The 23,591-nt window shown below is 45.0% G+C and overlaps 1 protein-coding gene across 2 annotated transcripts in view; it reads left to right on the top strand.

The window, feature by feature from the left end:
* LOC311151760 (uncharacterized protein) overlaps positions 1 to 23,591 on the top strand; it is a gene marked incomplete at both ends in the record, with an annotated part of 58,406 nt that overhangs the window by 21,079 nt on the left and 13,736 nt on the right. Inside the window, one exon of one of the 2 annotated variants that reach the window (XM_084202401.1) lies at positions 22,631 to 22,684. The exons of the other annotated variant lie outside the window; for it this stretch is intronic. Within the exon in view, the coding sequence (XP_084058527.1) occupies positions 22,631 to 22,684 (54 nt within the window). The remainder of the gene's footprint in view (positions 1 to 22,630; positions 22,685 to 23,591) is intronic. 2 annotated transcript variants of the gene reach the window in all.

The following is a 23,591-nucleotide window of genomic DNA, read 5'->3' as shown; positions in this document are numbered from 1 at the left end:
GGTTGCTTCTTGTGGTCGTGTCTTCACGGGCACACTTTCAGGGTACTTTGTCTGTCTGTCTAGGATAAATTGGGGTAAGTGTAGATACCCCTGCTTAGAGGAGAAGGCACTGCTGCTTGGGTGGCTCCTGCCACGCTTGGGCTGTTCTCTTGCTACCCCAGGAGGAAGGCAGCACTTGTACTGTCCAGTTCACTGCATGGCACAGGTACAAAATCACCAGCGTTTGCTTTCATCAAGTTACCAGTGCTTCCGTGATCTGACCTATGTCACTTACTCCAAAAGAAATTAATTGCTTAGCGTGTATAGAAAGAGCCTTTGGTGAAAGGGGTTGTCAACTTGATGTTGATAGGAACTTCCATACTTGTTGAGCTCCTTGGGCCTAGATCTCTTTATGCCTCCTGGGAGTTCTATAGCGATGTAAAAGAGTGCTTTTTACCTTTTTAACATTTCACAAACTGCTTACAGTTTGCTCTACATGCAGTTACTCTTGATTTTGCAGGACTTTAGTTTGGCCTGGGACTGAAGTGTGGAAATGCTAGAAGTTTGCCTCGTCTCTGCAGAGCCTGGGAAATGGGGCAGGCTGCCCTGTGCAGTTCCCATCTGGCGCCTCTCTTTCAAAAGGCCTTGCTGTAGAGCTAGTATTTCATGTCTCTTCATTATTTTTCTATTTGCACTGGTGCAGTGTCAGCTTAAAAGGATATCTGCAGACATCTGCTGGCCCTGGTACATTGCAGTAAGTTAAAAACAATTATTTTCAGTTCTGAATTTCCTCTCATTAGGAAAGAATTTCACTGCCTCTGGTTTGCTGCACGTACTAGTTTTAACCCTGCTTGCAACAATTCCTTTAAACCTAAAAGATGGACCCACTAAAAGAAAGGACTATGCATTTATTTATTTTCTAAGAACCCTAAAAGTGAGATTTCTATTTCCCTATTACATTGTTGGTTTTTCTCAGTCCTGCTGGCAGCATACCTCCCATGAATACATAATGCAGAGACTTGTGCTTTCAGTACGGTTTTCCTCACCCCCTTTTCAGCCTTCTAGCCAAGTTTCTGCTCATAGAACATTCAAAAGGCCCAGTCTTGCATTTCACATCACCCAAATCTTCTACTGATACTGACAGACTTTAATTAGTCTCACATCCACGAGAGAAGAAGAAAGCTGCTAAGCCTGTGCCCAGCCTTCTATTTTTTCAGAGTGCACATAAGTAAATGGGAAAATGTTTCTTTTGGCCCAGGTGATTTCTCTGATTTGGATGCCAGGCATAGCATCTGCCTGCTCTCCCTCAAGCATCTTTCAGCATGATCTTCAGGAGTGTATTGATAAAGGTTAGGGGCTAATTTAAATGAGCTTTCCAAACAGTTGGTTTTTTTTTCTGGGAAAACCTTGTGAGAATAATTGGCTTCCTTGTTCATTTTGCACTCTACACTTCTGGATTAATTGTGCCAAAGATTTTTGCAAAAGAAGTTGAAACTGAAGTGGAGGTGGCAGTGTGTTTTTTAAAATAACATGTTTACTGTGGATGTCATTAACATTCCATGGTTGTGGAATCCAAGTTATAAAGAAAGGATAGTCAGCTGGTGGATTTAATTTGACAGAAAGTGTACTGAGGGCACAACATGACATGACACACACATGCACAGTGAGATGCAGCCTGAATATTTTATTTGGTCATTTGTATTATTTTTATAGTTTTAATTGGTTAACTTTCAGCCAGTAACATCTTGAAGCTTTATGGTGAGTCTTTGCTTGCTACCTGTACTTAGTTCTCCTATGAAAATCATTCAGGACCCCCATTCCCCACTTATGAAATGGGACCAGGGTGTTTGTTTTTTGGTCTGTTTCCATTTTCCAACAAAAATGGCTCTTAGTAACTGCCTAGGCAGTGTGTGGCATCGTGTGTTTCTTAGTCAGGTAAATGATGCATATGAGGAAAGTTAATATTAAACAGCCTACTCTAAGGCTTCATCTGGGCTCCAAGCATCAAGCTTTTCTTGCTTGGGGATTCTTATCTTTGCTATCATATGCTTGCCCATGAGAACACAGCTGAAAAGTTTATCACCTAGACTTCTTTTTGAGCAGCAGATGTGGCTTTCACTCTTATCCCTGAGCCTTACTTCCCATCCCTGCAGCTCTGTGCAGCTGACAGATGACAGAGTATCAGGCAGGATGAATTTGTGCCTGAAGCAAATGTGCTGTGAGATAAGAAGACACTTTGGGGGTGTGATGTGGTATGGGTAACTCAAGGGTGGATGAAAAGATGCCAAGTGCTTTGCATCAAATTCTCTATATGTTGGATGGTGATGGAATATTGGTCCAGAGAGTTGAGGTGTAGAGTGGCTCTGTGTTGGGATCTTCAAGAAGATTTTGCTTCCTCCCATGGGTCGGTGGCAAATGGTATCCAAATGTCTCCCTGTATTCCAGTGACTTGGGGCCTTTTGGTAAAAAAGAGGAGCAAATCTGGAAGACAAGCATCAGAGTGCTTTAAAGATTTAGGGAATTGCTGTCCTTTCTCAGCATGTGAATAAATGGAAATCTCCATCATCCACGCCTTTTAGTTCAGCCTCCTGCAGCAGGGGAGGCTGTACCAGGAGCAGGTTTAAAAGGCCCAGTTTTGGTTAGATGCCAGGCTATGCCTTTCCAGCTTCACAGGGTACAGTAGTTCAGCCCTTCTGTGTCCCAGACATGAGTTTGGATTGTTGGCAGATGTATTTCCCACCCTGGCTGGTCAGCTGGCCCACCCAGTGCCTCCCTGTTGAGGCAAAGTGAGGATATTTCAATGCCTGCTTTTCTTCACTTCTCCAAAGGCCTAGAAAATTAGCTCAGAAGACTTCTATTCTTTCCCTTAATTGGGCAGAAACGCCCTGGCTTGTGCTGACACTCGCTTTGTTGCAGTGAATGCCCTCTCCCAGCACCCTTGATCACAGTCCCTGGACAGACACATCGCTGCATGCTGGCCCTGCTGCCAACCACTTGCTGTTTAATGAAGCCTGCTGCCACCCTGCATGGCTGCTACCACTTCAGCATATCTGGCTTTTTTGGCAATGCTGAGAGCACAAGGTCACGGAGAGCAGGGACAACCTTGGGTTCAAGGCGAAGGCACCAGGTTCACCTGAGGCATAAGGAAGTCTAGGGTGTCACAAAGACTTCTTGGAGCTGCTGAGCTCATTCCCAGGGGATTAATTGTTCTTGGCATGTTGTGTAAACAGAGAGGAAGTAAAGGATCCTCCTGTGCTATTCAGTGGGACTGCCAGGAGCACCTTTGAAATCTACTTAAAGAAGCTTGTGAAGTCAGTGTAGCTTTTGCAGGGAGAGAGATCTCCTGGGGGGAGAGCAGCTTTGGGGTGGTCCAAATTCTTTGTGTGGGTAGGTCCCTGATATGGAAAGCATAATTTTGAAGTACAAGGCAAAGAGTATGGGTACATGGGTATAATTCCAGGTACACTGCAAAGTGATTAGACAGGTTTTGTGTCTTGCTTAGAGCTTTCTGCTGTGTGAATAGACAGAATCAGAAATTCATAGAATATCTTGAGTTGGAAAGGACTCACAAGTTCAAATCCTGGCCCTGCACAGGACAGCACCAAGAATCATACCATGTGCCTGAGAGTGTGGTCCAAATGCTTTTTGAACCTTGGCAGGGTTAGTGCCATGGCCACTAACCTGGGGAGTCTCTTACAGTGCCCAGCTACCCTCTGGGTGAAGAACCTTTTCTTATATCCAACCCAAACCTCCCCTGACACAGCTTCAGGCCATTTCCTTGGATCCTGTCACTGGTCACCATGGAGAAGAGAGCAGTGCCTGCCCCTCTGCATAAGGAAGTTCTAGACTGCAATGAGGTGTCCTTTCAGTCTCCTCTTCTTCAGGCTGAACAAGCCAAATGATCTCAGCTGCTCTTTATTTGGCTTTCTCTACAGAGTGCCAGTACCATTTTCTTTTGGAGGCTCAGTGCATTCTTTGAAATGCAATGAGATGCTAGGATGAAAAAGGCTATCTGAGAAGAGAAAAATGCATCCTAGGCTAACATTTGGATTGTTCATTGCAGGCTCTGCACCCCCTTTGATGGGTGACTAGTTTCAGTGCAAGACATATGGGTGGCTCTTTGTCTTGATTTGATACTGGAATGGCCTGGGTAAAGTGCCTGTTGAGAATCCTAATTTGGGCTTAGCTGTGTAATATCAAGACCATCTTCTTTCTGCTGTATGTTTCAGTACTGGCATTTTGGTTGGACTGGGCATTGGTGGGGAAGCACCGAAAACTTCCTTTGAGTTCCATACTGGTTGCACAGAGGCTGCACAACAGCACTTGCCACACGTGACCAAGGCCCCAGTGTGTGACCCTGGTGCTCTGGGGTCTGGGCTTTGGGCTGCTAATGGCTCCAGGGTGAGCTTTCCATATCCTTAGCACAGCTGGGTTTTGCCCTTGCCTGTCTCTCCAGGACTTGACAAATAGCTTCCAGATAGCTTCCACGTGTGAGCTCGTGAGTCCTTTTCACCTCTTGGCCTCCCATTTGAATCCAGGCCTTTTCAGAATTGTTACCATCTGTTTGCCCATCTGAGCTTCTCTCTGTGGCGAGAGGGTGCCGGAAAATCTACTGCTGGTGCTGGTGGTATTTTCAGCACAGTCTCTGCTCTGGGCCTCGCTCTCCAGAGTGACTGAGTAGAGTTCAGAGGCCTGTGCTGAGCATAATTCTTAAGGGGCCCAGTACCAGAACTTGTCTCTCGGGTGTGGGAAGTCGGGCCATCGCAGTTCTTTGTCTGTGGGCTTGTTGAAGCAACATAGTAAAGAAAGTGTTGCAGAAACTGGTTGCATCAGTAGAGCATGAGAAATTCTGCTTCTGGTAACCTCCTGCAATTTTGCTTTAATTTTTCATCCCCAGAAATATGCTGCAGCAGCTGTTCTTCCAGCACAGAAGTGCCTGTCTATCTCAACCCTGACAGTGTTTGGCACTGAAGTGCCCAGCAGACAAATGCTATGTGTGGCTGCTGCAAGGCAGTCCTAGCGTGAGGAAATTTGGGGCTGAATGTGATCAATAACATTGTCTGGTCTGCTTGCCTGTGAGGATGTAATTCCATGGTGGGGAGACTCTGGGACTCTAGACATGTACCATATGAGTGGGAGATGGGGCATGGTACAGGTATCTTGTTCTTTGCATCTTTGGAGGAGCTGAGGAGATGTTCTCCTGTTGTTTGATCTCTGTTGTAAAGACTGGCTTAGTGCTGGCTAGCTGATGTTCAGTTTGCTGACATCAGACATTGATAGTCTGACAGTGGTGGGGAGAAAAATGTGCTGTCTGGGAGATGGAGAGGGACACTCAATAACAGGGGAAATCATGAGGAGCTCCACCTAGCCCCAAGGAGGTGATTATGACTCTGCCAGGCAGGAGATACCTCTGTCTCTGTGTGTCATAAGTGTTCCCTGGATGGTTATCTAATCATGCAAAAACATTAGGAAGTGCCTGTGTACAGCTGCAGCTGGATGAATTGGAATGTAAGAGAGGAGTAACCCATGTACAACTTGGCCTAGCTGCTTCTTAAAAAGCATAATGATTTCCTCCTGGAACAGGCTAGTAAGTTGACTGTGTTGTCTTTTGGTAAGGTTCATCTTGCTGCCAGCTTGTAAATGCCAAAGGTAAGGCAGGCAGGATAACGTAGTCCTGTTCCTAAACTCTCAGTATCAACCAGTGTACCAGAGATTAGAGCATTCTCACAGAATGGTTGAGGCTGCAAAGGCCCTCTGAAGTTATACAGCCTGTATGTCAACAGCTTCTCCATGAGGATCTGTGTTCTCTGTGCATTGTTGAAATACAGAATTCATTTTAGAGCAAGTCCACTCCAGTTCTGCCTTGCCCCATGGCATCTGTTGATATGGTGTTCACCTTTCAGGTCTGCTGCTAGCAGACTTCATTCTGAGCTCACACCTCTCTTTGCACTTCTTCCACTGTTGTGTGAGCCCTGGCACAGAACGTGTAGTCCATTCCTAGAGCCAAATGCTTCTGTTCTTCTCCCTTGATGTTCTCCTTCCTTGTTTTGTCTCAGTGCATTTTTGTTCTGTTTTTGTAACATGTGCAAAGGGACAACAGTTCAAGAGGGAGATGGATAAATGAGCTGCTGTCTGGAAGTACTTAGCGGTCTCTTTTTCCTGGGGTAAGTGGCTGTGTAATTTTGCTGCCTTTTCCTGGAAGCTTGCATGCTGGTGAATATATCCATCTGGACTACCAAGGGAGGGTGAGCCAATAGCTAGAATATATGCTGAGACATCTGAAATGTGGTTCCTTGAGGTGCTACTGTGAATCATGAAAGAGAGCAGGGATTAGGTTGGTCAGGGTCATTTGGATAACACCAGAGAGCTTGGTTGAGCAAAATGAAGATGAGAGAAGGAAATTTTATGTGGCTGAAGCTTGAGAAGCAGCAGAGATCTGCGGAATAGGAAGGTTAAGAATGGAAGAGACAGAGCTAGAGAGAGTATTTTTGTTGTATTAAGATTCCCAAAAGGACAATAATAGCACCTGGCACCAGTGGCAGAAAATTATGAGGCTGAGGTTCAAGCCAGGGGCTTATCATTTAGATTGGCAGGCTTGCTGGCAGCTCCCCAACCCTGCTGTCTTTCTTTTTTTCCCCTCAAAGCTCTAAAGCCTGGTAAGAAGGTATTAGACTAGAGCTGAGTCTTTGGCTGCAGTCCAAAGAGAGGAGATCAAATGGGCATATGGCACCACTGGCATGTGGCCTTGGGATGTGACTCGGGGAGAGGTCCTGAGGGATGCTGTGTAGGACTTGAACTCTTGGTCTGACTCTGATGGTTAGGTAGGCCTGGGAGGAGCAAATTGGGAAGGAGGTAAAGCACTTCCATCTGAAAACATCTGCCATAAGCTCTGCATGTGAGTGGACGAGGTTGGGGTTTTGACCTCTAGCATTTTGCTCTCAAAGCACCACATAGAATGATTCCTACTGAACCAATAGAAGGAAAAGCCCAGTCTCCCATATCTGTTAGCTGTATTTTATGGTGGGCTGCCAGCTGGCCACACGAAACACCACTCAGCAAAACCAAGAGCTCATAACTGCAGCAACAGCACAACTGCTTAAAATGTGATTGGATGTGGCGTGAGTAGCAGTCAGAGTGGGTGCTGAATTGGATCCCCAAGAGTGGCCATCCTGCAGCATATCACTCTTCTGTCTCTTGTGTGTTGACTTCTGGTCCTTTTCAAATAAGGTTTTCTGAAGGACATTCTCTTTCTTGTTTTGACACAGTACTGTGTGTAGGAGGATAATGTTGGCATGTTGTTTCCTAGTGCCCGACTTCAGTCCAAGTAATCTCAAGAGCCTGACAGATTAAGAAGTTTTGTTGCAACCTGTGTATACATTTCAAAAACACCAGCTTGGAGATGCTGCTTGAAAGGGAAGGTCAGGACTTTGTCTGCAGTGCTCTTCTCTTTTGCAGTAGCGCTGGATTGTCCTCACCTTCCCCAGCCTCGATGTGTCTGGACTAGAGGGGCTGCCTGGGCTGAGTCCCAGTGTGGCTGTTGAGTTGGCCAGATACCTCTCCCTGCCCACTCCTCCCTCAGCATGTGGCTCACTGTGATACAAATATCTCATCCTTGCCTGGGGAGAGAAGGAGTCTGCGGGCGGCTCCACCATATGCTGTCGCTGCCCAAATTGTGTTTGGTCTGCGGGTGAATGGATCTCTCTTCAGGTGTAATAAGTTGCGTCTTTTGCTTGTGGTAGCAACTTCTGAAAAGGAGAGAGCCTCACAGTTTAGTTCTTTGGAGAGCCAGTGAAGTGGCTTGAGGAAACTGGAGAGGGTGGATGGCTATTTAGAACCAATCTGGTTATTCCTCATATAGTGCAGAGGGCATCTGATGGTGCTGGCAGTTTTCTGCTTGCTTTTCTGACTGTGTTGTGTAGGTTAAGAAACTGAAATAAGCAGTAGAGATAGATTAGGGTTTTTTTTTTCCCTCTTTGTTCCTACTTTACCACCACTAAGTGTTGAATTCCCTTAGAATTCAGCAGCCACGAGATAACAGGGGCTGCTGTTGCTTAGAATTCAGATGGTTATAGACTTGTTCAAAGCACTCTACGGAAGAGATGGTAGCAAGGAATGGAAAACAAGCTTTTCCCTGGCATTGCTTAGCTCTGTATCTGTGAAGCAGAACACCTTCTTTGCCCAGCATGGCTTGGCACTGGTGTCTGAGAGGTGACACAGGTGTGCTTGGCACCCAGCAGTCTCGCACAGGGCACTGCCCATGAGTGAGAGGGAAGGAGGGAGATGGTAGTATGAGTGGTAACAGCAGGAACAGGGCAGTCATGTGATGGTGCTGATTAACTATTAATACTGGGTGTTTGTGCTCCAGTTTGTCACATACACGGAGAGCAAGCAGCTTGTCCAGAGCAAGTCTGAGTCTTGAAAGCACAGCAGCCATTACTGCTCAATAGGCAGAAGCTGGCTGAGCTTTTAAGGCCAGGCCCGTGACTAGAGTAAACACTCTAGGAAATGCTGTATTTGAGACAAGCTTTGGAGTGGTAGAATAGCCAGCCTGGCTGTCAACAACACAGCTGTCCTTGGCGTGGGCTGGGGTTTAGCTCTGATTTTCTGCCTTAGCTCTGAATAACCTCTCCATTGTTGGCTCACATGAGAACCGCACTGCTGGGCTCTGCTCGCGCTTTCTTTCAGCCTGTTGATGTCAATGGGAGTTTTGGGCATTGGTCCACAGCTCATCTCACAGGGGGAGGCACTCAATAGAGGCATCTACTTCTCATGTAGATGGAGACTGAGTTAAACCAGAGCAGATTGCCTTGTAAAACTCCCTGCCCTTTTCCAGAGCTGTGAGCCCAGATACGCTTCTTGTTGAGCTGCAGTTTGTATCGAAGAAATGCTGACCAGTAAGGGAGAGACAAACCCTCCCTCTTCAAGCCAAAAAGACAAGTAACAATGCTTTTTCTAAACTAAAGATTTCAAAAACATAGGTGTCTCGGGGGCCACAGGTAAATTGAAAATAAAACACAAATGAAGACACTTAAGAGAAACCCTATGGAAATTACTGGTTTTCCTTATTGCAAACAACCTTTTTGGTTTCCTGCTGGACTTTAACTGCTTATGCAAAGCAGTTTTCATAGGAATGAATTTGTAAAACTGAGCTTTGTCTAGGGTGTTAGGAACTTAATGTAAATGAAGTCTGTGGTCATGTCTATACTAAGAAAGGCTGTATTTTTAATTCCAAAACATGCTTGTGCTTTAAAATCCTGGCATAGGCTTGCAAGCTATAATGTCACCTTCACATGTTTGATTATAGAAAAAACAGGTTGAGCTGCTGTACAAAGGATAAAGCCCTAAAATGCTTTGCAAGTTACTTTGCAATCTTTTTGTAAGCATGCTCTTTTTGACAGTGTAAACAAAATAAAAATGTGTCTACCTGTGGAGGCTTTAGAAACTCCCTATCTTGCCTGTGACTTCAGAGGCTCATCAAACAATCCTATAGGCTCAGCCATGATGGTATGCAGGCATGTCATGATTAAGAAACAAGAAACAACTTAAAAAAAATTTCTAAATTTCAATTCTAGTGGATCTGTGTAATTCCTAATACAGGTAGAAATATCTTTACAATAGAGCTAGTCAGATGCCTGATTTTTGTCACTTCTGTAAACCTGTTCCTTGTTATGGTCCAGGTGATGTGGTTTGCAGCTGGGAGAACCACCATAGGTCAGGGAATGCCCTGAGTTTGTTCAGGAAAGTTTGTTACTGCTACTGTTTGCTGTATGTGCCAGAAAGACAGACAGACCTCACACAAGAACATGGTGTACCTGACTGGATGATAAGACTGTATATTGATCATATTTAAGTGAGTCTCCAAGTTGCAGTGCTTTGTTCAGAGCTCTGGTGGAAATAGCACAGTGAGTTCATGGTATGTTTATTTTCATTGTAGCTCTGAATTTGGTGTGCTGTCCAGTCAAGCTCTTAACTAATTTTCAACTTACTATAATTTCTTGTTTCCCTCTGAATGACATAATCAACCCTATTGGTTTCAAATTATTGTTAGTGGAATGAGTGCAATTATGAGCACTGGAAGTGGTGCTCTTGGAAAATATTTTCTAAGCAGAAAGATTTATAGTGCAACTATTCTAGCATTCTTATCTCTTTTCTGTCATGGTACACCAATGTTTGATTCAAGCCTGACTGCTATAAGACGTGTGAAAGGCATTTGTGCTGTGCTAGTTTGTCATGCTTGCATTTTGCAGACTCTTACCCTGGGCAGTTGTGCTAAGCAGCCTATGGACTCTCTAGGGCTGAGTGAAATGGTAAAACCACAAGAAGCTGAAAAAGGCCAGATTATTATCTCATGATGGGGCTGCTGCTAGGGTTAGAGGTAGAAAGCAGCTGTAACTACTGCTGCAACTGTGAGACTTGCCTGTGTTGCTCAGTCCACTGTATAAAACTCTGTACTGAGCTGAGGCACTGGTTCATTTGCTTTCTGGATGCAAGCATCCAAATCATTCAAACACCCTCAAAACTATTCATATAAATGGATGTAAACTTCTGCTGTTGTTACCAACCTTTCTCTGCAGAGGATCCTAATGAACTTGGCCTTGAGACATTCTGGTCACTTTTTAATGTGTTAATCTGAATTTATGCCCTTCTGCCATCTGTGAGTGAAGGAGCACTCCTTGGTCCTAGGGCATGACTGTTTTTTAAGTGTGAGATGGACCAAAATGCTGAGCTGGAAGAAGGAAACACTGATACGATTTGTGCATTAAAACTGATGCATGCGTTATGAATAATGACGTGTTATACAGGCTCTGATATGATCTTGCAAGCTATTGAGTTGATGGTTTATTTCTAAATATTTGGAAAGTGGATCTTGATGCAGACAATGGAGTGGCATGCTTGAGGGCAGCAGTTCTCCAACAGATACTTCATGCACAGCTCTGAGGGTTGCTGTGCTCTGCTAACACCTGTTTAGAAGGGCAGCGATCTGCTTCCAAGTCTGATAGTGCCTCACTGCCCTCACACAGGGGAGTTTCAAAACCTTGGCAGGAGTAACGTGTATCCTTTGCTGGTACCCATGGACAAGTAGAGATGCTGAAGTTCACTTAGCTAATGGGAGTGTCCAGGGGGAAACACTGATTGCTGAATTGGTTGTATTGTTTCTTGCACTGAGGAGGGTTCCCTGGACCAGCTTTACACCATCTCAAGTCATGTGCACTGTGAGGATGTGAACGAAGGGATGCAAGATGGTACCAGAATCTGCTAGTGCTGATCAGCAGCACTGAAGGGAAACGTATGCCTACTTTAAGAGGAAGGACAGTGCACCAGGCAGAAGATACTGGCTCCTGTGGAATATTTGCAAGCTGTTCACATGGGTACAGGCCTAGGCCAGCCCTTTCACAGTTGGTAGGTGGAACCCCATCACAAGTTCTGAGTTTCAACACTGAAGCACCACTGAGCAAGGCCCTGTGTGCTGCCCTGTGTGGGCAGGCCCTGCTGCATATGGGCATGGGAGAGGAATCTCCAAGTGCAGTCATTAGGTATGTTCTGCATAAATGGATTAGTTCCCTGGAGTAAGAGGCCTTTATCCTATTAGCTGCCTAGCTGCTTCAGCATGTTCCCTTGTCACTAGTGTGTGAGGTTCAGTGGGGAAGAGGAGCAGGGGGATGAGTAGGAGATTGGGTGGGGAATGTGGGAACAGTTGGCTTACATCACCATTTCTCTCTGTGGTGATTAGTGTTGTACTACTCCTACTTCATGGATGTCTATTTGTAGGCAAAAATGGTATCTCAGGCTTGTTAATCATCTTCAAGTCTCCAATTTCTAATTTATTATTTGTTTATTTTCATGTGCTCGTGCAAATGTGTGAGATTTCCCAAGCAGGCATAGTCATGTGAAAGGAGAATATGCTCAAATATTTTGCAGGGCAGTGCAGACATGATGCATGTGTGTGTCTTGCAAGGAGAAGAGGAACTCTGTTGCCCTGTGTTCAGAGCCTGAGCAAGCCTCATGGCTTGGGATGTTTGCTTCTGTAAGATAGACTCGTTTTAGCTTTCCAAAGCTGTTTATATAGTCAGTCTGCTTTTGGCTTTTTCAAAGTTTCCCTGCAGTCCATGAATCCAAGTTCTCATCTGAAGATGTGAACTTCTGTGTTTTCTGCTTAAAGTTCCACTTGTGAGTGCTCCCAGCAGCACCAGATGAACCCAAGGCAAGGGTTCCCACAGGGTAATGTCCTTTGCACTCAGCTGGAGAGCGTGGGAGGCAATTCAGAGCCCCCTTTTGAGGTTCCTATTGTGAAGATCCAGGCCACTGACAAATCCTTTCTTCATTTAGTGCAATAAGTATATCTCATGTTGCCCTAATTTTGAGAAGCTCCACTAAGACAAATCCTCTAGCTAAAAATCTCATTAAAAGGTACATATTCCAGGTTCTCCTCAGAGAAAACCCACTGATCTCCGCTGGATATTTTCTGTGGTGAATTAGGTAGATTTTGTGTGGGTTTTATACCTCCTGAAAAGTTCCTTGTGCTAATTTTAGGGCAGGGTTTTGGACTGTCAAACAAGCACTTAAGTCCAAGAATTTTTCCTTTTAAACATAAATACTTCATATGAACATCTAAAATGTGTCAAAACCAGGAAGAAATTGGCTTAAAAATCTAGAATTGAAACGATTCTGAGCTTGTTGTTTTAGCCTACTTTTTCCTTTTGCGATCCACGCACACATCTATCTTTTCATGTGGCAAACCTGTGTGAGCATGCAATCTCTTCTGGAAATCTGGTTCTATATGCCAGGCTGTTCACTTTGTGGCTGGTGTGCAAGAGGCCCTTTGATGTGCACAGAGCATTTGGAATATCTTGTAGTTTTTTCAGCTACCCAAGGATAGTGTAAAGGCACACACTTTTATCAGAGGACTGTGTCCTCTGGGTTTGGAGCAGCTCTCTGTGGATTCTCTTCCTCTCCATATCCCTTTAATGTAGCAGTTGACAAGAGTTGGTACCTTTCAGTTATTTTTCTATTTTTCTTCTTTTTTCCCAGGGCATACAGCTGTGTGATTTTCAGAGCTCTCTATCTCCCTGCTTAAAGGGGAAGTGTGTTTACCGTATTGCCTGACTTGTGCTGATGTCTTAGCCCCTTCTTGGGGCGCTTGGGCACAGCATTTAAACAGCAAAAGGTGTGAGGGTCTGGGGCTTCTTGTTTCAGGCCCCCAGCACTACCATCTCCTATGTGCTGCAGCAGCAAGGGTGAGGGGAACGGGATAAAGCTGCAGGAGGCAGTGTGCCTTCTGCTTAGCTCTGTCTGAAAAGGTCTTTGGGGAGGGAGGGCTTTGGAGTCATGTCTGAGCCAAGGCCTCAGTTAGAAGTGAGATAAACTATAGAGACATCAGATGATATGTTAGACTAGACTGGACATTCCCTGTGGACAGCTTTGGAGCCACGGCCAGGAAGGGAAGGGAGGAAACAGTCACGTTGGCCACCCTGAATTAAAAGCTTTGTAAGCTTTTTCTCAGGAGCTGCTACCATGCCTGCCAGCTGTGAAACTAGACCCCCAGTCCCTTTGCAACCCTTCTCCTTTCACAAACTCTAGTGAGCAGGAGGGGCAAGCCCGACATTTGAACTTTGGTAGCTTTGGCATGTGCAGATGAGTGATAGGGAATTAATGAATCCTGCCCTTTCTTTACATTTTTGTTACTCCACAGGTGCTGGAGTTTTTGGTCAGGTCTATTTCCTGCACAAATGGAGCTTTGGGTTTTTTCCAGGCCTCAGAGAAAACTCAGTGAGGGATCTGGGGTTGGCATGGAGTGAATAGATGAACCATCTGATGTACCCTGCAGATCTGCAGACTCAAGACTCTGCCAGACCGGCAGGGAAAGCGGCTGCTAAGCCAGAGATGCTTCATGGAGAGTGTTCACTTCCTCCATCCCCAAATTCCAATCAAAGGGCTAGTGGTAAAAGTGCCAGGGAAAATAGAGCCTGCTTTATCTGTTCCTAAAGGGACAGGGCTTCTGTACAGGTCCAGAGTATATCTGGAAACTGTGTGCCACAGAGCAGCAGTAGAAAGCCAGAGTCACCTACAGACAGGCAGCCAGTCTGTTTGCTTAGACCACAACCGTGTGAGTAGGTAGCTGTGCTTACGTTAGCTGTGGCTCTAGTGTGAAATGCAGGGAAAACTTCAAAAAGCAGCCTGTAATTTGAATAACTTAATCTGTTTCTGGGCCTTGGGAATAGTGGGAATTCAGAAGTTCTGCCAGGTGGCAGACCTTGGTGGCCAGACTTCAGCTCACTCTCTTCTGCAGCAGACATTGACCAGACCAGGAGCCTGGTGCCACTCTGCAATGGTCACTTGCACATCGCCTTTCTAGGACTGTGGTGCAACTGGGCTGTGCTGTTAAGAGAGCAGTTACTGGTCACACTGACTTACTGTTCTGACAGTTGGTACTTGCTGTAGGCTCTCATCCATTTCTCTTCAGCAGTGATAGCTGAGCCCTTCCCAGTAGTGCACAAAATGAGGTGATTAATGATAAACATGTTGGAAAGGATTTTGGTGACCACAGGAATTGCTTTGTTTTGGTTTTCATGGTCTGCTGTTTGCTGAGTGCAAGTCCTTGCAATACATCTTTTTTTTTTTTGTAAGGCCTTGCCTGGCTTTTTTCTTTTTGAATTTGTTCTCAATGATCACTTATTAATCAGCATTTCCTCTTCTGCTGTGTCCAGATACACTAAGTTGTCAGTGTTTGCACTGTTTGGAGGCTGTAGATTTTTAGCTCTTGCTGGCTGAGGTGCTGCCTGGACTGGGACCAACATCCAGGTGGAGGTAGGAGCTCTTTATGACAATGTTGAGACTCAACAAGTGTTGGTGTTTTGAAGGAGCCTCAGATGGACTGAGGATAAATGTGGCAAAAAAAGCATGAATGACTGATTCAACTGAATATTTAACTAGAAATAACTTTTTGAAAGAGTTAAGAGGCTTTTCAGGATGTTCCACACTATCACCACAGCTTAGTGTTTGGGTGCTGGGGTTTGTTTTTGTAGGAGGGTACTGTTGGCCAAACCATTTGAGTTGGCCTCTATTTTCAAATGCTGTGGGGCTGTTTTAACTTCTAATGGAGAAGTCTGGAGACTGTGACTAATGATAATTGTAATTTAAAGCTGTGGCTGAACTATAGCCTTCCTGTTGCTGTGCTGCTTCAGGGACTGGGCAGGGAGCTTGTGTCTGTGTCTGGCACGTGGATGCACTGGATAGTGGCTTTGCACCCCTGGGCCCAGACAGTGGGTGATCCCCTGGCACAGGGCATCCCTGGAGATGCAAATGCAGAGTACCCTCAGGTGCCTGCTAGGAAAGCTTGGCCCTCTGGTTTGTCTGCCAGTTAAAGTCACGTCTGCCTGGGACCCTGAGCCTGGATGGGGCTCAGCTGGAGTTGCTTCAGCTTAAAAGCAGTAAGGAGGAGCCTGTGACTTACTGTTTTTTCTGTACAGTTTTTGCACTGCAGGGCTAAGAGGTGATGCCCATGTCCTAGCAACACTTCTCAGCACCAAGCAATTAAAAAACCCAGTCCAAAATCAACCTACAAAATAGCTTTAGGTTTTTTTTGCCTGTTATTCTCCTAAACTCATTGGGACAGCAGACCTGGCTGTGCTCCTTGTAGAAGACTCATCACTGTGTTGGCCAGAGGACAGGAGCCATGGCCCTGCTCCCTCATGCCCTGCCACGTGGGCATGGAGCACTGCTCTCCTGGCTGGATGATTTCTCTAAAGCAGAGGGCATGGGGCTGTGATGTTTGAGCCTGAAGGTGCACAGAGCTGTTGTGTTGGGAGAACACTGAAAGCTTCAGCCTTGCTGCTGACCTGGGGCTGTGCTGGGCTTTCACATCTGGCCTGTGTAAGCACTGCCTTTAGGGGTAGCTGCTCCCCCTGCTTTAATTCAGCCTGTGCTCTAGGAAGGGCCTTGCTGTGCCGGGGTACCTGTTGCCAATTCCCCAACTTCTGGGACTCTGGATGCGCCCTCCCAGGGGGCTCCCCTGTTGAGGGAGACCCTCCTGGAGTGGTCTTGTGTCAAGAAAGAGAGATGCAGTGGATCTTTTTGGTCTTCAGGTTCTTATTTGTTATCTTACCCAGAGTTTTGCACGCTGTCTACACAAGGCTCAGTGCCCTGGCAAAGCACTGCAAAAATGGCTAACAGTCTATGGTTACAAGCTCTTTTAAAGCTAAACTATCCAATTAAGAACTGACACCTAGACTATTTCCCTTTTTAACCCAATAACTGATCCCCAGAAGCCTGCAATGTGGACTTTTCCACCCAATTACAAAATGCCACCCAAACCCAGGGAGAAGTACAAGGAAGGAGCCCAGGATGACACCCTGTGCCCTCCATCTTGTTTCCATCCACTACATACTAAAAATCCTAAAACCTAGATTTCCCACCTAAGTGATACATCTACACTACTCTCTACGATCTACTTCACGCCCTAGTGGATTCTAGTCTATTCTGGAGTTTAGGAAACTTTCTCTATGAATGAGGGTCAAAGTCAGTGTTTCCCTGGCGGTCAGGGAACCCCAGAGCAGACAGGGAAATATTCCCGGTGCCCTGGGTTTCCACGTTGCTGGATCGCTGTTCATCAGCAGCGTGCGGCTGCCGCTGGTTGGTGTGCCGGCCCCGGTGCCACGCGGTGGGACGGAGGTGGGACCCGCTCAAGCAGAAGCCTACAGGCACAGTGTGCTGCACAATGGCCACTTTGTGCAGCGCCCTGACCTCGTCTGCCCACTGCGCTGCAGCTGCACCCTGCCCTGCCTTAACCCTGCAGCTCTCCCGCCCAGCAGTGCTGGGATAGAGGATGGGCTTGCGGCAGCGGGGGAAAGCTGGCCCAAAGCCGGCTCTGAGGGCTGCTAGGAACGGAATGGGGCCGGCTCTTTGCTCTGAAATGCCTTCCCAGGGGAGGAGGGCCATAGGGCTGTGCTTCCCTGGCGGCTCACTGGCTGTGGGATTGGTGTTGGGCTGGAGCTCACGTGGAAGCATTGCCTCTGCGCCAGCATCCGCTTCACCTCGCTGTCCCAAGGTTGTCTTATTGAGGCCCCTTCAGTCCTCTGCTTAATGGGCCATGGAGCTGCCTCCCTGCCTTGCTGTGAGGCAATTTGCTCTGTGCACATTGCATCACTGGGCATGGGTTTTCCCTTTTCATCAGCCCTCTGCTGTGGCTTGCAGTGCAATTTCTCCTCACACTGTACTGTTTCTTCTTTCAGTTCTTTTTTTTTTTATTTTTTATTTATTTTGAACAAAGCAAACACATCAAGCAACATCGTCGTTCTGTTTCTGTGCTAGACGTTCAAGCTTGGTCTGCCGTCTTGTTCCTGGGAGGCTCTGGACAACTGGGGAGCTGGCTGGTAGGGTTAACAACATACAATTAAAACAGGGGTTATGGAGCTGAGGAGGCCTTTTCTGAAAATTTGGACTGTTTAAACTTTGTATCCTGCCAAGAGCCTTGAGATGTCAACAAGAAACAGAAATGTCCATACCTTTAAAGTGCACTTGTCCTGTGGAGGGTCATTAGCAAAACTAAAGAAAGGCAGACTTCTGGCCTGCTTTGATGTTCTTTGGAAAGTCTGATCTTTGAGTCAAGTTAAAGAACAGTTACTGAATACAGATTAAAAAAAAACCAAAACAACTTTGAAATCTCTTTCATTAAGCAAGTTAAAATCCCTGCAACATTCTTATATTGGAACAAGCTGATTGTATGTAGCATTTGATGAAGTGTGTCATTAAATGATGAGTTATGTTTAGAAATTGAGAGTTCCTGTGCTCTTTTGCTTGAAATAGGCTAAACTAGTCTGAGAAAAACCAGTAGTAGTTGAACTACATTCAACTCTGGACAGGCCCCTAAGTTTAAAACTGTGACCAGATAATAAATTAAATAAATAATAGCAATTTACACCCCCCTGCAACACTGATGAACAAAAAAGTTGTTTTGTCTTGTGGAGGTAGTGAAAATGAAACTCTTCTAAAACCAGAATTGTGTATACAAAAAGCAGATGTAAGATGAAAAGTGTTTTTTAATATCTATTAATGTAAAATATTTTGCACTGTATGCTGGTTTGGGAGTTTGTTCAAACTCTTAAACATTTGAAAATTAAGTTGTGATACCTGTCTTTAAACTGTGCATTGACAGAGTTTTAAATACTTAGTTTTGAACTGTTGCAGCAGTGTGACATAAATTCATTCATCTTGGGGATATCAGTATTCCTGGAGTGATCTTGCATGAAGAATGCCTGTAATTTGATTGTTAATATATATTACAGTCATCTAGGTGGTGCAGTTTGTATAGAATAGTTCTGTGGCAGCTTTTGTGCATAAGCAAATGCAGGCATTCACCATTTCCTTCTGGGTTAGCTTGGAACTGCTCAGGTCAGTGTTGGAGGGCTTGGAGCACTGCTGCTTAAGCAGTTGGAAGTATTTCCTGAAACAAGGCTGGACTGGAGAGCTGTGCTCCAAGAGAAGCAGGGCTGGTGGCCATCTCTGCTCTAATGGGGGCATTTTGATGTGGCAGTGATGTGCAGCAGAGCCACACGTGTGGCAGATCAGGGTTCATTACATTTCATTCAGTGAATATGTAATTCTGTTATTTCCAGTCCTTGCAACTTTCTTTTGAATCCAGGCTCAGGACTGAGAGTGTCTCTGGGTTATGAGCAGGAGGTGAGATTGGTGGGCAGGCTCTTGGGCTGAACTGATTCTGCTGCTTTCTGGAAGGTTAACCCTGAAGTGTTTCAATTTAGCTTTGCTTTTAGAGTGAGGCGTAACTCTTGTGTCCTCAAAAAGGTTTTAACATTTCCTTAGTCATGTTATTTCCTCCTTTTAGTAGAAGTCACAGTAGATAGCAAAATAAACTTCCCTTCATGCAAATAATAGTGCTCCCAAGCTGTATTTTTCAGCTCTGATGCTAGCAGTTCTGTCAGAGACCTGCAGGAAGGACTTTTTAATTGAAATAGGGACACTGTCTCTTTTTCTTCTATCTCATTTTCTGCAGGTGGAAGAAAGTTTTGGAAACCATACCCTATGGTTTTATTCTCAGCTCTGCTACTAATATCCTCTGTGACCTTTGACAAATCTCTGCTCTGCTCATTGTCATAACTCCCAGAAAATAGCTTGAGGAAATAAAACTGCACTTTCACATTGGTGTAGTAGTTAGGGATGATCCCAGGCTTACTAAATTGAATATGTCACCTTTCTTATAGGCCATTTCCCCTGCTTTAGGCTACTGCAAGTCATGTAGCCAAATAAATGTTATTTCAGCTCTGCCTTGTATCTGTGTAAATAGGAGTTAATGAGTTGCTGCATCTCGTGGTTGGCCTGTGACGTGGAGGTCTCCAGAGGGAGGATGAGGAGAGGCTGCCATGGAAAGTCCCTGGCTGTTGCTAGGCAGCACTGCATTTTAGCTTCCCTGTCCGAAAGCCTGCACTCAGGTTTGGCAAGAAAAGGGAAGACTGAGGGATGGAAAACCATTCAAAGATGGCTCGACTTACTTTTTCTAAAGGATGGCTCTACTGTGCTGGGTGCAGAAAGTGTGTGGCTGCAAGTGAGGTGGAAGCAATTTGATTAAATAGAATAACATTTGATAAGTTGCCTTCCCTGTATTCATTCTCATCTGCAGGATCATGTGGCTGGCTTGCTCTCTCTCTGTTTCAGATTTTACTATGATGTGGCATCTGGAAGCTGTGAGAGTGCAGCAGAAGTGGTCTTGCTCTGGTTTCAGTCTAAATGGAAATAAGAGAACTCCAGGGAGCTTCATATGCTGAGGTTTAGGCTCCAGTTTAACAGCCTGTGGATGAGGGGATGTCATGTTTTTATTTTTCTACTTAGTTCATCAAGAAGAGTGCCAGGAACAAAGAGGAAACACAAGAGGAACAAGAATTATGTAGGGTGTCTTTTCTTGCTGCACAATGAGACCTTTGCAAATCGTAGCAGTAGCATAACTAGTGGTAAGACTCTTGTATAATTAAAGCTTATCACAACAGCATCACTAAAAGAATACTTCTGTTTTCTGCCAGAAGAGTAGGACTTGGGATACAGCTGAGCACTTGAATTTCTCTTGGAAGAGTCTGGCTGGTTGTCCCATCTACCTACAGGCTAGCTCAAACTTTTCATTCACTCTTTGGTGTCATCTTGTAATTTCTATCTCTGTTGGTCCTCCCTGTATGTTTTAATATAAGGCCAGGATGGGTAAATATCTTGCTGCCTCTGCTGATTTTAGTTGGGAAGTAATGTCTTTTGTTGCACCCTGATGAAGTCATTGGGGGCCCTGTGGGTGTGACCATGCTAGGCATTTAATCCCACTGGACTGTACTGGAAGGTGTTTTACTTGCTCCTTGGCTAGGAGAGCTCTGTTTTTCCCCTTTCAACAGAGGATTCAGTGGTGCTACTGAGGCAATGTAGAATTTTGTGTCACAGCCTCACTTCGTCTTGGGGGTTCAGCCAAGTATCACTATAAAGCTCAGCTTTACAGTAGCCTTGGGAAGCTGAGGGTCTCACTTGAAGTCAAGAAGCTTGTAGTCATATGGGATGCAGCAGGGTCTGTTCTGCTCTAACAGCATTCTTCCCCTAAAAGATGGAGCTCAAAATCATGAGTTCTTATTCTAATTTTCATTGTTCAATCTGACTTTGTCTTGCACATTTTATCCCACCTGTGGGCTTATGGCTTGAGCTATCTAGCGTACCCTTCCTCATCCTACCAGCCAACATTTCACAGCACCTGGAAGAAAAACTAAAGGAGAGACCAAAACTTTGCAAGACCTCACAGCTCCTCACTTTGCCCTTCCTTGCACCCTGGGTTTTGTCAGGAGACCAATGTATCCTTCCTTCTCTTAAGGAAGGGGGCCTTAAGAAAGGCAGTGACCTCACAATAAATACCAGCCTCACCATAGTGCCTTGCAGCCTGGCTGGGAGCTGAGTCCTGCAATATTTTATATGAATTCCCAGGATTACTTGTTTAGTTGGACAGCTGTGGGCTGGGCTAGTGCAGTTCAGCAGTTCCCTTTGTTTTCTGCCTGGTTTGTGCAAAAAACTCTTGGGTCCTTTTGGGTTAGAAACCTTGGAGCTGTGCTGCCAGGTCAGACCTGGGATCAGAGCAATCAGGCGTGGCTACTGTTGAGTCCTTTGAGTAATCCTTGCAGCACCTCCCTTCTTCCCCCATGTGTGCTTGGATAGTAAAATACACTGTCCTTGAGCCCCAAACTCCTCTTGTGAAAGTTTCAAAGTGGGGCGTGTGTATGCCAAGTTCTGGATTTTAGATCAAAGAGGCTGATGTGTGCTTAGAAATGCTGGGTGGATCTCGAACTCCCTCTCCAAGTTTTGGGCAGTAATGTGGATTGGGACTGCAAAAACGTGCTTATGGGATGTAGAGTGACAGAGGGTGGTGGAGGAATGGGACTACTTCCCACCTCCCAGCAGTACTTTCTACTGGAAAAATAATAAATACTTTCACCTGAGCACTGACTTCAGTTTTGGAGTGGTGCTTTTTTCTTCTGAATTTTTTTGGAGATTGTTTGTATGTTTTGGATTTTTTAAGCTTTTTGAGTTTCCAAGCCTCCCTGTACTGTGTTGCTTTTTTATCTTGCTTTGTGCTTGAGAAAGCAGAAGGATAACAAACAAAAAGAGAGAAAATAGAAAGGTCTCACTATTTACCACTCATGTTGGTAAAATGGTGGGATGTCTTTCTACAGCCTTTAAGAGCTTCATCTGAAAAACACTTGTAAAAGCATGTGATTGTGGGGAGTGCTTTCCCATACTTCACACAGCTTTCCAACTGGAGAAGTGTTAAAAACAGAAATGAGGAAAATCTTTTATTTCTTTCAAAAGCTGATGGAGAAGATTCTTCCTGACATGCCTCCCTCACCAGGTTTTCCAGTATGAAAAATGCAGTTAAAGTATTCTTTTTAAATGAAAGAACTGTTCTCTTGAAGCCTTGTTTTTCCACTTGGGAGTTGTTTTGTGACAATTTTTTAAAGGGAAAAAATGATTTTATTCACTTGCCAGCTTTCAAAACACTGCCTCAAAACTGAGAACTTCCACTCACCTGTTTATTTCTGTAATTTCCCAGAATAATTGCTGGTTCATGTATATCCTGTTTGCTAAGTTGTGTGGTTCGTGTTATGACAACTTTAATGACTCTTGCAATATATGGTAAAGAGATTTAGAACTCCAGGCAGGTGCTTTTGCCTTGGGTTTAATTTTTTTTTTCTTCATTCTAAATAAGCATAATGAAAATATCTGTTTAATAATGGGAACATCCACATTTACATGAAATAGACCATTTTTTCCTTTGTGAAGGAAGATAAATTCACCTGCTTCGGGGCAAAGTTTAACCACTAATTGGTGGAAATTAAGAAGAAATTTCCTTTCAGGCAGTTCTATCAGTTTCCTTGTGAAATTTCTTGTATGTTTTTTCAAAACCTGGGCCAGAGGAGACTGTGCAGGCTGTGTAAGACAGTCTCAGATTAGGTTGATTTACTTACTGGCCACCTTTGGTAATTCTTAATCTTTCATATCCCACTTAACCATTGATCCATCCATCTTGTTTTAATGAAGTGTTGATTGAAAGGGACTCCTTACAATATCCCTCTTTCTGTTCATTCATGCTATTTCTACTAATCCCTGGATTCTACTTCTCTTTCAGAAGATGCTGCTCAAGAAGAATTGTGGAGCCAAGACTAGAGTAATTAAAATTCATGTAAGTTGCCCTTTTCTGGTGCAGTTCCTTCATCTTTTCACATATACCTAATATGGTGGTTCTCACTGAACATCTGTGTCCAGATGATGGTTTCTAGAGATTTCTTGTGGCTTGATCAGCTGCATAACAAAAGTTGGTAGTGTGGAGTATAGAATGTAGTTGCAATTTAGGTTAGGTGTTGACAAGGCTAATCATACATTGTCTTTTCCATTTTGGAGACTTTGGTTTCGGAGCTTCCTTGGTGTCAAAGTCTACATCCCATGCTGTGAGCTCATATAGCATAGCTGTCTAGTAGGGTGTCATTTGGATCCTTCTTCACCAAGTGGTGTTTGGTAGGGGTGAGAGGTCTGGTAGGTAGCTGGGGAAGAGGGACTGTACCTGCATGATGCTCTGGTGTTTGCAGAACCAGATGGGATATAGGACTGGGTGATGACAGCTAAGAGCTACATTGCTTGGATGACTTTGTAGCTGGGATGAAGCTGCAGTGTTCTGAGTCTCTCCATGCTTGACAGCCTGCATCCCTACCAGATATGCTCAAGTCTTGTCCTTGTAGATTTTGTTACCTGCTCCTCTGGGAGTTTTGTCTTTAGCAACACATTCCTGGATTCATCAGCCAACCCCTGCTTCCTTTGTGGTACCTTGTATTTCTTTTGGTCAGTGCTGTATGGTCATGTGGGATATGTATCCTGGGCTGAATCAAAGAGAAATGTGACAGGTAGGTTGAGGGAGGTGATTCTCCCCCTGTACTCTGTTCTGGTGAGACCCCACCTGGCATGCTGCATCCAGCTCTGGAGTCCCTGAACAAAGAAAGACATGCAATGTTGGAGCAAGTCCAGAGGAGAGATGTGATGTTGTTAAGAGGATTGCAGTACCTTCCCTACAAAGACAGGCTGAGAAAGCAGGGTCT

Source organism: Fringilla coelebs (assembly GCF_963513975.1).
Source record: "Fringilla coelebs genome assembly, chromosome: 3".
Lineage (NCBI taxonomy): Eukaryota > Metazoa > Chordata > Aves > Passeriformes > Fringillidae > Fringilla > Fringilla coelebs.
This window is presented reverse-complemented; position numbering and strand designations above follow the sequence as displayed.